The following is a 15973-nucleotide window of genomic DNA, read 5'->3' as shown; positions in this document are numbered from 1 at the left end:
GTTCTTTTCAAATTAAAGCCTAATTCCATTTTGGATTTCCTTCCAATTGGACTTGCCTCCATCATGCTCACAGGCAGCGCATTCCGTATCCAAACCACACTCTGAATGATCATGCTTCTTTTGTCAATTAATTTAACTCTGTGCCCTCTTGTTCTCGATCCTTTCGAGAGTGGGAACAGTTTTCCCCCCTCATCTGCTTTGTCGAGACCCTCCTGATGTTAATCGGTGTAGCTCGATCAAAAGCTTGCGGAATTTTAATTGCAAATTGCATTCAGCGAAAGTTTCTGCGCGTTTGCGCTAATGTAAAAATCATTGCGTTAGAAGCAAGCCACAGCTCCGAAACTGGCCATAGCCCCATGCTGAATTAATCAGCACTTCGAGTTCCTGCTAATTGTGGTCATTTGCAGGCCATCGTGAAGATCCTAAAATTACTTTGGTTCCTTTAGTCTCAAGCACACGAATAGGCACATCTTAAAAGCTTTCAGTTATAACTTTTGTTTTCAATTTACTCAAACTATTGCACCCAATGTGTCAAGCAAATGGTTTATTTATTTTTAAAAGTAATTTTCCAATCATTCAAAATCGGGCTGTTCAGAGGTGGTGGGTTGACACTGCGATTAACTTGTTTTTCTGCCATAAATTCATTTTCAGTTGCATTAATTAAACTGCACCACTCTTAAATAGTTCAAGATTAAATAAAAACACAGCAAATTTGTTTTGCTTAAAATTATGTTTCAAAATGCTGACTAATTGCGCGAGTTCGTGGCAGAGTTTTGCTTTTGGCAATCTGCAAATGGGTTTAAGCAGTAACTCGGGGAAAAGGAGCACTTCGCAAACGGACGTAGTTTCGGGCGCAGTTTGTGTTTGGGTCATTAATTTGTGCTCAAAGCAGAAACTCTACCCCATATCAACCGTTAAGTCCAAAACCCAGCGAAGATTGTGACAGAGGTGGGGGAGGAGGTCAGACTGGGGCTTCAGTTTTGATATTTGTTTGGCAAAGTATGAAAATTCATTTAAGAAATTGTGGGGTGCAGAAATAAGCAGAAAACATGGTATTCCATCTTTTAAAAAATTAGACTTTTGGTGTCCATTTTGTTTTGTTTTGGAATTGTCTAGGCAGTCCGCTCAGGAACTGGATCTTTGCAGTCCAGAACCAGTAAGTGGTATTGAGACTGCCTTTTTTTTCCTCTTCAATAACATATATGTACGCAGGAGCAAGAGGAGGCCAGTCAGCCCCTTAAATATGCTCCGCCATTCAATTGTGACTCCTGTCCTAATTATTTTATCGAGATTGTTTTCACTCATTTATCTTGAAAATCCCCAGGCTGCTATCTGCGCATCCACCTTCTACAGAAACAGGGGAGAGCTATTTATACAGACACCACGGCAGCTTTGTGACAGGGCCCTCGCTGGATTGAAGGCGTGCTTGTTTCTTTGCGACCAAAGAGGTTCCTCACTCTTTAGAACATGTGGGGCACATTTCCAGATAAATTATATGTTTAACATAGATATCTTTGCACAATGCTTTCCTTTTTCAGGAAAGATCCGGGTGTTTATGGCACCCCCAGGTCCCTGAGTGGTTTTCTTTTGTCCTTTAGAGAGCTTATCGAAAAAAAATCTTTTGTCCCACATATTCTGTAAAGAGCGTCAATGCCCTTGGCGTAGCCCGAGTGCAATGTTCTTGTCCAACTCGGGCACTCGATTGTTAGAAATCCTCCACACACATAGGAACCCCATCTGGGGTCTCTCTGCCCCACGTACAACTTTGTTACACTCTCTTGCAAATAGGCTGTTCCACGCTCAAACGTGGTCCCATTATGGGATGCAGCTACAAAGAACAACCCCACCCCCCCGCCCCAACCGCTACCTGATACCCCTCTGACAGTTCTCCCGTGCCCATTTAACCGATCCAAGCTCTGGCCCCAGGAGAAAGCTGTCAGAACCTCAGAGGCACTCATGCAGCGTTTGTGTAGTCGTACAGTTTAAGCAGCTGACATGGCAGCACCAATGGAAAGTGCAATGACATCTCTCGGTGACCTTCTCAGTCAGGGTGCGGAATCCCCTCCCACAGCACAGCAAGTCACAGCCGTCTAGACCCAGGGAGGTGTTATTGCAAACTCGGCCTGTGGTACCTGTGGTGCCTATTTTGCTATTTGCAGTACAGAAGTTGGGCGACTTCTCGAAGTAGACCAGGTCCTGGGGGGAGTGCGGCTTGTGAGCGGGGTTCTCAGGCTCCAGGTGCCGCATGTCCGCTCGGGAAGCGCGGTTACTGCCCTTGTTGCCGTAGATCACTCGTGAAGCTCCATCAAACCGGTCCTTCAGGAAATTACCCACTGTCCGAAAGGTGGGGAGCCGCATCCAACAGGTTTTAACTGTGCAAGAGCCAGACATCCCATGACACTTACACTCCTGTCTCATCTCGGCATGGACTGTCTGTGAAATTGATAAATAGTAATCAGTATCTGCTTATTGGAAAGCATTGCGCTCAGCATTATTGCTCCTCCAATGTCGAGAGTATTGCAGAACTTGTCTCTGTTGTCGTGAACACAACATCTCTCGATTTGGTGAGTGACTGTAGTCTGGACCCACGCAAAGAGCTCAGATACACGGAAACATTACACGTGCAGAGCTGCAGTGGCATTTTAGTAGTGCATTCTCTAAATAATGAAAGGAAAAGTTTAAATTTATATAGCACCTTGCTTGACCTCCGACGTCTCAAACTGCTTCGCCGCCAATTGTGTATTTTTGAAGTTTAGTCACTGTTGCAATGGAAAGACAGCAGCCAGTTTGAACAGGGAGGACTCCCCCTGCTCTGCTTTGAAACAGCGTCACCGGACCATTGCATCCAGATGAGGAGGAAAACAGGGCTTTGTTTTGAGCCCGCTTCCAAAAGCTTGCACCTCTGACAATGCAGCATTCCCTCAGAGGTGTACTGAAGTGTTTATCTAGATTAGATCTTTGGTGAAACTTGAGGCAGAAATGGTGTTAGGGTTCAACCCTGTTTGTTAGACAATCAGATTAAAAGTCAATATATCTTGGGTTATTTTGGCGCTAATAGTAACTCATTCAAGCTGAAGAAGTACACTTTATTGTAAGCTCTATAAGATGAGTTCAAAACAGAAACTAATCACAATTAATTCTAGTATATTAATTCCATCTATTGTACCTGGACTAAATAAGGAGAGTATGAAGGACATACTATTGGTTATATCATTCTTTTTAAGAAGTGTCATTCATGGTTGTGGGTATCACCAGCAAGGCCAGCATTTGTTGCCCATCCCTAATTGCCCCTTAACTGAGTGGCTTGTTGAGTCATTTCAAAGGGCAGTTAAGAGTCAACACATTGCTGTTACATGTAGCCAGACCAGGTAAGGATGACAGATTTCCTTCCCTAAAGGACATTAGTGAACCACAGCTGGAGTACTGCATTCAATTTTGCTCACCACATTAGAGGAAGGATGTAATTACTGTAGAGAGGGTGCAAAGGAGATTTACCAGGATACTGTCTGAAGGATCCGAGCTATGAGGAAAGATTGGATAGTCTGACTTGTTTTCCTTGAAGCAGCTAAGGTTGAGAGGAGATGGAGCAGAAGTGTAGAAAATGATGAAGGGCATAGACAACAAGGATAGGAAGACACATTTTCCATTAGTAGAAGGGTCAATAACGAATGGCATGGATTTAAGCTAAGGGGTAGACGGCTAAAAGGAGAGGTGAGGAGACTTTCATCTGAGGATGTTCGAGTCTGGAACTCACTGCCTGAAAGGGTAATTGAGTCAGATATTTGTTGACTAGCACTGACATGATGGGCTGAATGTTGATGTGAACGAGGTTTTGAAACAACAAAAAAGAAAGGATGGTTTCAGGATCATTATTACTGAGACTAGCTTTCAATTTCAGGATTTATTTTTAGGTATTTTTTACTCAATCTATTCAGAGATGCTGTTACATACCTCTGGAGCAGGTGGAATCTGAACCTGAGCCTCCTGACTTGCAGATAGGGATACTACTACTACACTACAAGAGGCCCCAGGATTTATATGTATATATATATTTAGAAGTGCTTTCACATGCAACTGAATGGCTTTTTTCCCACCATCAAATCACCCATGTTTCCAATTAATCAAATTACATGCAAAGGTGGTTAAGGACAATGTAATAATACCAAAGGTGAGGCAGAGGGAGGGGGCTCAATAAAAATAGAGTTGGAAGGGGAGATAAGGCGCTCCACCTCTCTCTAAAAGCATCAAGAGTATTGGTGGACACCAAGTGCTCCCTCTCGGAGGAGACACAGGCACGAACGTCGAAACCAACAAGGAGATCCTCTGACTTGCCCACTGCACAGGGTGCCCAAAGATCAGGAGCATGGGCCTGAAGCACAACCAAAAGAATAACAAATGATTTTTCAAATTTGACATTAATAAATCTTTTCTAATTAACTTACTCAGAGATGTTATGACACATCTCTGGAATCTAGAATTTGAATCTGGGCCTCCTGGCTCAGAGGGAGGAGCTCTATCACTGCACTACAAGAGCCCCTCGGGGTCTTTTTTAATATCCAGAATTGTTATCACACAACTGAACGGCTTTTCTCCCATCACTGAATCACCCCATGATACTTTCCATCTATTATCCACCATCAGTAATCACCTATGTTTCCAATTACTCAAGTTATGTGCAAAGCCCATTAACGGCAAAGTCATAACACCAGAGGTGAAGGATTCTCACTAGTCTAGTGAGATTACCATGACATGGCAGATGGAGTTCAGTTTGGATAAATGTGAGTCATAAAGTCATTGAGATATACAGCACGGAAACAGACCCTTTGTTGCAACTTTTCTATGCCAACCGGATATCCTAGATAAAGCTGGTCCCATTTGCCAACATTTGGCTTGTATCCCTCTAAATCCTTCCAATTCATATACCTATCTAGAAGCCTTTAATATGTTGTAATCATACCAGCCTCTACCACTTCCTCTGACAGCTCATTCCATACACGCACCACCCTCTGCGTGAAAACGTTGCCCCTTAGGTCCCTTTTAAATCTTTCCCCTTTCACCTTAAACCCATACCCTCTAGTTTTGGACTTGCCCACCCTGGGGAAAAGACCTCGTCTATTTACCCTATCCATGCCCCTCATGACGTTATAAATCTCTATAAGGTCACCCCTCAGCCTCTGACATTCCAGGGAACATAGCCCCAGCCTGGTCAGCCTCTCCCTATAGCTCAAACCCTCCAACCCTGGCAACATCCTTGTAAATCTTATCTGAACCCTTTCAAGTTTCACAACATCCTTCCTATAACAGGATGACCAGAATTACACACAGTAATCTAAAAGCGGCCTAACCAATGACCTGTGCAGCCGCAACATGACCTCCCAACTCCTATGCTCAATGCACTGACCAATAAAGGCAAGCTTACCAAATGCGTTCTTCACGATCATATCTACCTGCGACTCCACTTTCAAAGAACTATGAACCTGCACTCCAAGGTCTCTTTGTTCAGCAGCCCTCTTCAGGACCTTACCATTAAGTGTATAAGTCCTGTACTGATTTGCCTTTCCAAAATGCAACACCTGACATTTATCTAAATTATCCATCTGTCACTCCTTGGCCCATTGGCTTATCTGATCAAGATTGCATTGTACTCTGAGGTAACCTTCTTCACTGTCCACTACATCTCCAATTTTGGTGTCATCTGCAAACTTACTAACCATACGTCCTATGTTCACATCCAAATCATTTATATAAATGACAAGAAGCAGTGGACCCAGCAGTGATTCTTGTGGCACACCGCTGGTCACAGGCCTCCAGTCTGAAAAGCAACCCTCCACCATCACCCTCTATCTTCTACCTTCAAGCCAGTTCTGAATCCAAATAGCTAGTTCTCCCTGTATCCCATGTGATCCAACCTTGCTAACCACTCTACAATGAGGAACCTTGTCAAATGCCTTACTGAAGTCCATATAGATCACATCCACCTCTCTGCCCTCATCAATCCTCTTCATTACTTCTTCAAAAAACTCAATCGAGTTAGTGAGACATGACTTCCCCTTTGCATTTTGGTACAACAAACAAGGACAGGACTTATACAATTAGTGGTAGAGTGTTGGATAGTGTAATAGAACAGAGGGACCTAGGGTTCAGGTACATAATTCTTTGAAATTTGCATCACATAAAGACAGGGTTGTTAAAAAGGCGTGTAGCATGCTTGCTTTCATTGCTCAGTCCTTTGAATGTAGGAGTTGGGAAGTCATGTTGAGGTTGTATAGGACATTGGTGAGGCCTCTTCAGGAGTACTGTGTCCAGGTCTGGTTGCTCAGTTACAGGAAGGATATTATTAAGCTAGAGAGGGTTCAGAAGAGATTTACCAGGATGTTGCCAAATATGGAAAGTTTGAGATATAAAGAAAGGCTGGATAAACTGGGACTTTTTTTTCACTGGAGCGTAGAAGGTTGAGAGGTGACCTTATAGAAGTGTATAAAATCATGAGGGGTATAGATAGAGTTAATGGTAGGATTCTTTTCCCTAGAATGGGGTATTTCAGGACTTGGGGCCATATTTTAAGGTGAGAGGAGAGAGATTTAAAAAAAGACATGAGGGGAAAATTCTTTTACACAGGGTGGTTTGCATTTGGAATGAACTTCCTAAGGAAGTGGTGAATGTGGGCACTGTTACAAGGTTTAAAGGACACTTAGATAAATACATGGATCGGAAAGGTTTGGAGGGGTATGGGGCAGGAGCAGGCAGCTGGGACTAGTTTGGTTTGGGATTATGTTTGGTATGGACTGGTTGGACCAAAGGGTCTGTTTCCATGACTCTATGACTCTGTGACACAACCACCTCCCCTCACATCCTGAGTACCCACAGCTTTAACTTTAACTTGTAGCCTGTGTTGTGGGACTCAATGGTCTGGATTTTCCACTGGCTAGCCAGTGTTTATTCTAGCATAGTTGGCATCTGTGCCTAGGCAGCCTGCCTAATCCCCATCATAGCACACTCTGAAGGATGGACTATTAAATACATAATCTATCTCCACAGTCACAATTCAAATGACCCTATGCCTACTACACACACACCCAACTACACCTCCCCCAGACCCTGCTGTGACAACCTCCACTGGGCCCGACCCCTTTCTCTCCTGCTGGTCCTGACCCGTTCCCCACACTGGGCCCAATGCAACCTTCCCACCCCTGACAGGAACAAACATGCCGGACCCAACCCGAAACTCCCTCTGCAGCCCCCCTCCTCTTTCCACCACCACTAGACCCAAACCATTTTCCCCACTGCCACTGCATAGGAAAGCCCCAGACCCCACCACCCTGCTCTCTACCAGGTCCAATTTCTTCCACCACCCTGACTTACACTAAGCATTTACCTTGCTTACCTTACACCCTGGCCATTGCTACCCTGCCCCCTTCCCATTCACCATCCCACCCACCTGGCGCTGGACATAGCTGGGACTCTACTAACCTCGTATGCTATCCCCTACGTATCTGACATCTTACACTTGGCACCCTAACCCCTCCACAGCTGGCACCTTCCCGACTGACAACTGTTTTGCACTATGAAAGAGCTGTCAGAATGGAAGGATGGCTCCACATTTCTAAAGGAACCCTGAACAGAATTCCCTTTCAGAAATCTGGAGCTCCTTTCTGTCATAAAAAAGTGACGGGGTGGCAGTCAGTATGAGATTGCCCCACCCCCCCAGAAAATCTAGCCAAATTTTTTTTTTAGAAAGTTGCACTAAGAAACAACCTCTTCACATTTACCCTGTCAAGCCCCGAAGAAGCTTGTATATTTCAATACGGTCACCGCCCATTCTTCTAAACCCCAATGAGTAAAGGCCCAATCTACTCAACCTGTCCTGAAGAAAATTTCTCCATACCCGGGATCAGCCTAGTAAACCTTCTCTGGACTGCCTCCAATGCCAGCACATCTTTCCTGCGATAAAGGGACCAAAACTGTTCATAGTATTCCAGCTGTTTGACTAGTGCCTTGTATAGTTTTAGCAAGACTTCTGTACTTTTATAGTCCATTCCCTTTGAGATAAAGGGCAATATTCCATTTGCTTTCCTTATTACCTGCTGAACTTATATGCTACTTTTTTTGTGATTTATGCAGGAGGATCCCCAAATCCCTCTGTGTTGTAGCTTTCTGCAGTCTTTCTCCATTTAGATAATATTCTTCTTCTTTCTGCCAAAGTGCACAACCTGACATTCTCCACATTATATTCCACCTGCTAAATATTTGCCCAGTCACTTAACCTGTCTATATCCCTCTGCAGACATGTGTATCCTCAATACTTACTTTCCCGACTATTTTTGTGTCTTTTGCAAACTTGATGATAGTACATTGTAAGTAATTGTGGTCCCAGCACTGATCCCTGTGGCACTCCAGTTACAGATTTCCATCTTGAAAACACATTGCCTATCCCAACTGTGTCTTCTATCAATTAGCAAGTTTTCTATCCATGCCAATATACTACCCTTAATACCACAGGCTCTTATCTCATTAAGTAACCTTATGTGTAGTACCTTATCAAACACTTTTCAGAAATCTAAACATATTACATCTTCTGATTCCATTTTTTATCTATCCAATTTGTTACCTCAAAGAGTTGTAATAACTTTTTCTAGTTTGATATCCCTTCATGCAGCCAGCGTTTCTAAATGGGGCTGTGTTATTACATCCTTTAAAGACTTTAACATTTCCCCAATGGCAGACATTAAGCTAACTCACTTTTTACCTGTTTTGTTACCTTGTCTCCTTCCCTTTTTTTAGAAAATAAAGGTATTACATTGGCAGTTTTCCAAACCTCTGGGATTTTTCCAGAATCTAAGGATTCTTGGAAAATTACTATCCGTAGATTCACTATCTCTGTAGCTACTTCCTTTAATATCCCAGGATGAAACCCATCAGGTCAAGGAGATGTATCAGCCTTTAGCCCCACTATCTTCCCGAGTATTTTTTCTCTAGTGATAGTTATTGTATTTATTTCCTTACCCCATTTTTCTCCTTGATTATTTCGTATTTTAGAATACTAATAGTGTCTTCTAATGCGAATATTGAAGCAAAGTATTTATTCAACACCTCTGCATTTCCTGGTACCCATTATTATTTCTTCAGCCTCATTCTCTAAGAGGCCTATATTCACTTCGATTCTCTCTTCCTTTTTATATATTTACAGAAACTTGTACTTTCTGTTTTGATATTGTGTGCTAGTTTACTCTCTAAGTTTATTTTCTCCCTCTTTTATTGTTGGTCTTTTAAAACTATCCCAATCCTCTGGGGTTGACCACTAACCTTTGCCATGTTGTATGTTTTTTCTTTCAATTTGATACTGACCTGAACTTCCTTGGTTAACCAAGGTTGGTTTATTCCTTTCCCAGGATCCTTCTTCCTCATTGGAATATGTCTTTGCTGACAGCCATGAGTTATTTTCTTAAATGCTTGCTAGTGTTCATCAACAATCTTTTATGCTAAACCCTTCCCAGCCTACTCCAGCCAACTCTGCCCTCATTCCTTTGTAATTACCCTTATTTAAGTTTAGCTCTGCTGTTTCTGACCCAAGTTTTGCACTCTCAAACTGAATGCTAAATTTTGCTATGTTATGGTCACTGTTTCCTTGAGGATCTTTTACTCTGAAATAATTTATTAAACCTACCCCATTACCAGATCCAAAATTGCCGTGTTCCTGGGAGGATCCACAGCATATTGTCCTAAGAAACTGTCCCGAATACACTCAATGAATTGTTCCTCGTGACCACCTTTGCCAATTTGATTTTCCAAATCTGCATTAAGATTAAAGTCACCCATAATTATGGACCCATGAATTGGATCTTAGATGGAATGTTAACAGAGATGTGGTTATTTCAGTCAGTGTTTTTTTGTATGGAACTTCAAGATGACACCTTGAGGTGTGACACCTCTGTGACCACATATTCTCATGTGAAATCTTTAAAGTATGTGATTGGAGAGATGCACTATAGCATCAATAGTATACAGTATAGTTATAATTGTTGGATCTCCCATGAAATTGCATGCCTCAATTAAATGTTAAATTAAAGTGAATTAATCATTTAAGAATTTAAGATCAAGATGAAGAGAAATTCTTTCCTGTCAGAGGGTAGTGGGTCTTTGGAATTCCCTGTTTTGAAAGGTGGTGGAAGCAGAGCCTTTGAATATTTTTAAGCTTGAGGGAGGTGGATTTTTTTAAGCAAGGGGGTGAAAGTTTATCGGGGTTAGGTGGAAATGTGGAATAATCAGGTTAGTCATGATCTTATTGAATGGAGGAGCAGGCTCAAGGCGTCAAATGGCCTACTGCACTCCTTGTGTGTATGTTCAAATGTAAGAGTTAAATTGAGTACATAAATTGTTTTTCTCCCCTACAAACAACAGCTGATAAATGGGACTGTGCACATAATGTATTAGTTACAGGAGTACACACACCTTTTGCAAATCATCCCATTCTTTTACTTGTTCAAGTTACCTCAGGCTTCAAAAGTTCATCCTTACTTTGTCTTGTTATTCTACTACAAAATAAAAATTGCTGCTGCCTTCGAAGGTTGTCATAATGAGCGTTATTTCTAACAACTAATGTTAAAAGAGCACATGAGCATGACATACAAACAGTAAGTGCTACTACAATCCATAAAATGGTCGTTCTTGCTGTCAATCATTATGGAAGAATCTTGTTGGTTATGCATCATCAGAAGGGAGGCACAGGCTGGGGCACAATTCTGGGAATTCTGTCCAAAGGGTTACACAGAGAGACATATGCATTCTGGAAATTCTAGTCCACCACCTTGCAGAAATTCCCAATCAGCTGACAGTGATGGCTGAGAGAAGCCCTTTTATGTCAACTTCTAGGTGCTCGAAGGAAAGCCTCTGGAGGGAGCCCTTAAACAAGTGATTTCATACGCAGCAAGGGCAAATGTGGGAGTATGTTTAAATGATTGTGTAAACTTCATTTGCTAAATATAGTTTCAATCCTATGTCACACTATGTTCCTCAAGTCACTGATCCAAACAAGATGGCAGTTTAAACAAATTTCAGACAATATTTTGACTAATTTCTCTGGTTAGCATTCACGGGTAAAGGCTTGACTACTGTTTCTTGATTGGCCATTTCTATTCCTGTTTGTTATTTATTGATTGGTGCATTTCTTGTCTGTTCAGTTGAGCTTTGTTAGTATTTTATGAAGCAATAGTTTGCCAAAGGTGCAAATATGAGGTAGGCTGCTAATTGTGACATTTTTTATGACTGTAACTTTGAAATGGGACAGTGTTTGAAGTAAAAACAGAAGTTGCTGGAAAAACTCAGCAGATCTGGCAGCATCTGTGAAGAAAAATCAGAGTTAAGGTTTCAGGTCCGGTGACCATTCCTCAGTGTTTGAAATAATTTTTTTTAGAAATGACGTAAATAATAGATGCCCAGTGGTGTTTCTTTATGCTGAATCAGATGTTGTTCTGTTGCACAATGATTAAGAGGCAAGTTGGAAAAACATAAATACTGAAAGAATTTAGAAAGAGGTTTGTCTGCTATTCCCAGCATTTGGAAATACATTTCCAGTAAAGTAAGTGGGAAATAAGTGAACACTATTTACTTATACACTACATGATGAGAAATGACTTCAAATAAGTCTGTTATATCTCACACTTACATAAATAAATCTCTACCTAATATGGGGGAGCAGTTCCATCTGCTCAGGTCATGGCTTTCTGTTGTAGCAGAGAAATATATAATTGATAATCGGCATTGTTACTTATTTATAACATAACTGTACAACCATATGTCATGAAACTCTGCTTAAGTAAACAGGTTTAAATCACTTTCCTTCAGAACCAAATCTGAACAATGGTGCAATCCATGTACTTGACGCTACCCATAATAGGGATCAACTTGTTTTCCTTCGATACTTTTTGCATTTTGATATAAACATCAAAAGAAATTGCAGTTGGTGTAACTATTAGCTTGAAATTTTAAAAATATAAGGACCTACTCTGAGTCATTTTGACTGAGGTTCTTCGTCACTTCAAATTGATCAAAGTTTCTATGCTTATAGTCGTTTGGTGACACAGAACTTGCACATTGCTGAAAAAGACACACATTCTTGAAACTTTTCATCTTGCACTCATCAGGACAATTCACAAGAATGTAAATGTAAAGAGGCAGTTAGATCTAACTGGTACGTTCTCCATGGAAATGCCTCTACCAATCAAATTCCACATACCCAACCTCCCCTTTGTCATAAGGTCAGAAATGGAGATGTTTAATTATCAGCGAGCCATGTTCAGTACCATTTGTGACTCCTCAGGTACTGAAGCAATTTATGATCAAATGCAGCAATATTCAGGTGTGGTCTGACAAGTGGCAAGTAATGTTTGTGCTACACAAGTGCTAGGCAATGACCATCACCACAAGAGAGAAATTAACCATTACGCCTTAATATTCAATGGGATTGTCATTACTGAATAGCCCACTATCAACATCTTGGGGGTTGATTAGAAACTAAACTGGACCTGCCATATAAATACAGTGGCTCCAAATGCAGGTCAGAGGCTAGAAATACTGCAGCAAGTAACTCACCTCCTGACTCCCCAAAAACTGACTAAGACACAAATCAGGAGTGTGATGGAGTACTCCCCACTTGCCAGGATGAGGAAACTCCAACAACACCCAACAAACTTGATACCATCCAAGACAAAGTGACTCGCTTGATCGGCACCACGTCCATACACATTCAGTCCCTCCACTGCTGATGCACAGTAGCAGCAGTGTGTACCATCTACAAGATGCACTGCAGAAATTCACCCAGGATCCTTTGACTTCACCTTCCAAACCTTGGACCACTTCCATCTAGAAGAACAAGGGCAGCATATATATGTGAACTCCACCACCTGAAACTTCCCCTGCAAGCCACTCACCATCCTGACTTGAAAATATGTTGCTGTTCTTTCAATGTCACTGGATCAAAATCCTGGAATTCTCTCCCTAATGGCACTGTGGGTGTACCTACAGAACATGGACTGCAATGATTGAAGAAGGCAACTCGCCACCTTCTTAAGGGCATCTAGGAATGGGCAATAAATCCTGGCTCAGCCAGTGAAGCCCACATTCCATTAATAAGTGAAAAAATAAAGCGGCCCTCATACAGGATAAAATTTTTCCCCTTACGAATGTCCTGATGAGTGGAAGATGAAAAACTTTGATAAAGTGTCTTCCTTCAGTAATACTCAAATTTCTGGGCTTGCTGATTGACATTATGAAAGAATGGCTAGTACAAAACATTCATCATCTGTGTTTTCCAATGAACATCAGGAAGAGATTGGAAGTGTGCTACTTTACCTTGTGATGTTTTACGCAAAGAAGGAAGACGTAATGCAGTGAGGCAGCGCAAATGCTTTTAGTGGTCAGCTACCTCGTTGGGTTGCTTCAGTTGAGACTGAGTTTAAGATTTGGGCTCATTGGCAGAGGACTGTTCATGTTCAATGCTGGAGCCATTTTGAATGTAAGACTTCTGAGACTGAATCACATGTTTACTAAATTTTATAGCTGTTAATAGCTTAAGGATATTGGCCCTGAATTTCAACAATGATTGTCCTAATCTCTCTAAAGCAGGAAAACATCAAAGAACCCCCAGAGATGGAGTGATATGCTTTATCGCCAGGGCTTCCCTGATCTTCTGTTGAAAATGTAACAAATGATTGGAACAGACCTCCAGAAGAGATTCCTTATTTCTAGTTATAAGTCTTAAGTTTAATAGAAAAACTATAATTGCAACAGAAACAATCTTCAAGAAATTATTTTGAGCAATTCCACTGTATGCTCCTTTTCACTTTATTGGCATATTTTATTGAGCCTCATGCAGTCTTAGGTTTTTAGATGTCCTTTTAACGATTCTACATTGGCAGTTTGTCTACTTACATCCTGGGTATTTATTTTTTTTCCCCTCCCTAGATCTACTATTGTTGATCAGTGCTGTTTTAAGAATATGAAATTTGAGTAAATAAGCTGCACAAATTTTTAAAATCTAGACATGTGATGTAATAGATAAAGGGTGTGCAGCAAGTAAAGTGAACATACATAAGATAGAGAAATGGATTAAACTTTGTAGTCTCTTCAAGATGGTATTGACTGGTCTATTTTCTGTGTACACTAGAAGTTTAATTCTCCAATAAAGAAAATTCACTTTTCATTAAGACATATCTATGGTATGTACAAGCAACAAATGGGTTAGGAAATCTTTACTTTCTTGGAATCAGTCAAATAATTACTCCTTAGAATTTAGTGCTCAAATTTAGGGCTGTGCTCAATTGATCGAACCACTGGAGGTAAAACTTTGTAGTTTGAATTCTACTCCAAATATCCGATCACACTAGCTAGTGAATGCTGCCCTGTCAGCAGTGTGGTCTGTTGTGACGGATATTAAACCAAGGCTCTGTCTGCCCTCTCAGGTGAGTGTGAAAGACTTTCAAGGCAAAGCAGCAGAGACCTAGCCAATGTTTCTCCCTTCAGTTGACATCACTTAAAAACAGATTCTCTGGTAATTTATTTCATTGCTGTTTGTGCGAGTCTGCTGTGTGTGAATCACCTTTCCTACATTACTACAGTGACTACACTTCAAAAATGCTCTGGGACCTGCTGAAATTGTGAAGGCTGCTATGTGAGGATGTAAATGTACATGTTGGAGTTGGTTCCACATGCTAAGTCTTTAACTGCACAGAACTCTTTAAAAAATTATTTCTGGGCACGAGATATGATGTGGAGGTGCCAGTGTCAGACTGGGTTGGACTGGATTTTTGACCTTGGGTATGAGATATGCAAGTCTTTGCAACTATGCCTTTTGAGATCTTCTCACCTGTTAATGTGTATTTAAAGACTTGTACATGCATACCATTCCTTAAAGTGTACATTTTCAGCATGCAACGCTTTCTCTCATATTTGTTCCTTTCAGTCATGAAGAGTCAATATTATCAATTCAATTATTTCCGTCCTTCTTGTTAACACACTGAGCTTCTTATTGCAAGCACCTACCTTTGTCTCCCAAGTTAGGTGGCATTCCACCATTCATGATACTTAACTATGGTTAAGTGTCATGAACCTTCCTCAATAGAGAAGTTACCGATAAAGAAGATATTTTTGAAACCTCCTCAATACTGCTTCTTTTTGGTCTCCATCAGCAAAAACACATTCTCAATATTTGCACCAACATTAAATAAGAAAGACTGTAAGAGAACCAGGCTCACTTAACTGAGAGTTCAATTGATAAATGGTTTTATTTCAGGTGCAGATGAGCTCAGTCAATGTTATGCTTAATTAAATTGCCAACTTTATCTTTATCCTTTGACTTTGTGTAACCTCATTCAACTGCCAGCTGTACATGGTGAAATAACTCCACAGAGCCCAGTATCACATCATCAAGTCACCCTTTATTTACACATGGAGAGCCCTTGACACTGATCCAGCTCCCTCAGAACCAGCATTCGGAATGAACAGAACCTCTGACCCTCCTGTTTATATCTGTCAGCCAGGGCTCCCAATCAGTGAACTCATATTCCATTCCACCTGGCTGACCCCGTTATAATCACTACATCCCACCCCCTCTGAGTCCGAGGACATGGGCCGGTTCATTTTTTTTGTAGCTGTTCCTGGGTCGTTTTAGCACCAGGTCAGGTTCCTCCCACTCTGCTTCAGATACGGGTGGCAGGTAACGCACAGTAGCTCACCTCTTGTAGCTGGAGTGTCTCGGAAGAAATTCTTTCTTCTCTTCAGGGATCAAAGGTGTTAAGACAGTGACATCCGCTGTGTCCAACTCAGATTCCGATGTCTCTTCAATGCTTGACGGAGAGGGAGAACCCACAGGTTCCGACAGCCTTTCCAACTGTTATGAGGAGCCGGGCATGTTTTGCTCCCCCATTTGTGAGTTTGCAGCTTTCATATGGTCCATGTACTTGTTCAGGACTGTTGCACC

The 15973-nt window shown here is 41.5% G+C and overlaps 1 protein-coding gene across 1 annotated transcript; it reads right to left on the bottom strand.

Annotated features, from left to right (window-relative positions):
- Nucleotides 1-1944: 1944 nt before the first annotated feature.
- LOC125487418 (protein Wnt-1) lies at nucleotides 1945-9312 on the bottom strand. The gene is made up of 2 exons (XM_048618855.1): nucleotides 9304-9312; nucleotides 1945-2433 (listed from the first exon to the last, which is right to left on the bottom strand). Exons 1-2 carry the CDS (start codon nucleotides 9310-9312, stop codon nucleotides 1945-1947), a joined length of 498 nt encoding a protein of 165 aa, XP_048474812.1.
- Between the last annotated feature and the right edge of the window lie 6661 nt (nucleotides 9313-15973).

Source organism: Rhincodon typus, chromosome 41 (genome assembly GCF_021869965.1).
Source record: "Rhincodon typus isolate 14 chromosome 41, sRhiTyp1.1, whole genome shotgun sequence".
Classification (NCBI taxonomy): domain Eukaryota; kingdom Metazoa; phylum Chordata; class Chondrichthyes; order Orectolobiformes; family Rhincodontidae; genus Rhincodon; species Rhincodon typus.
The sequence above is the reverse complement of the archived record's forward strand: the minus strand, read 5'-3'. Positions and strand labels throughout refer to the sequence as shown.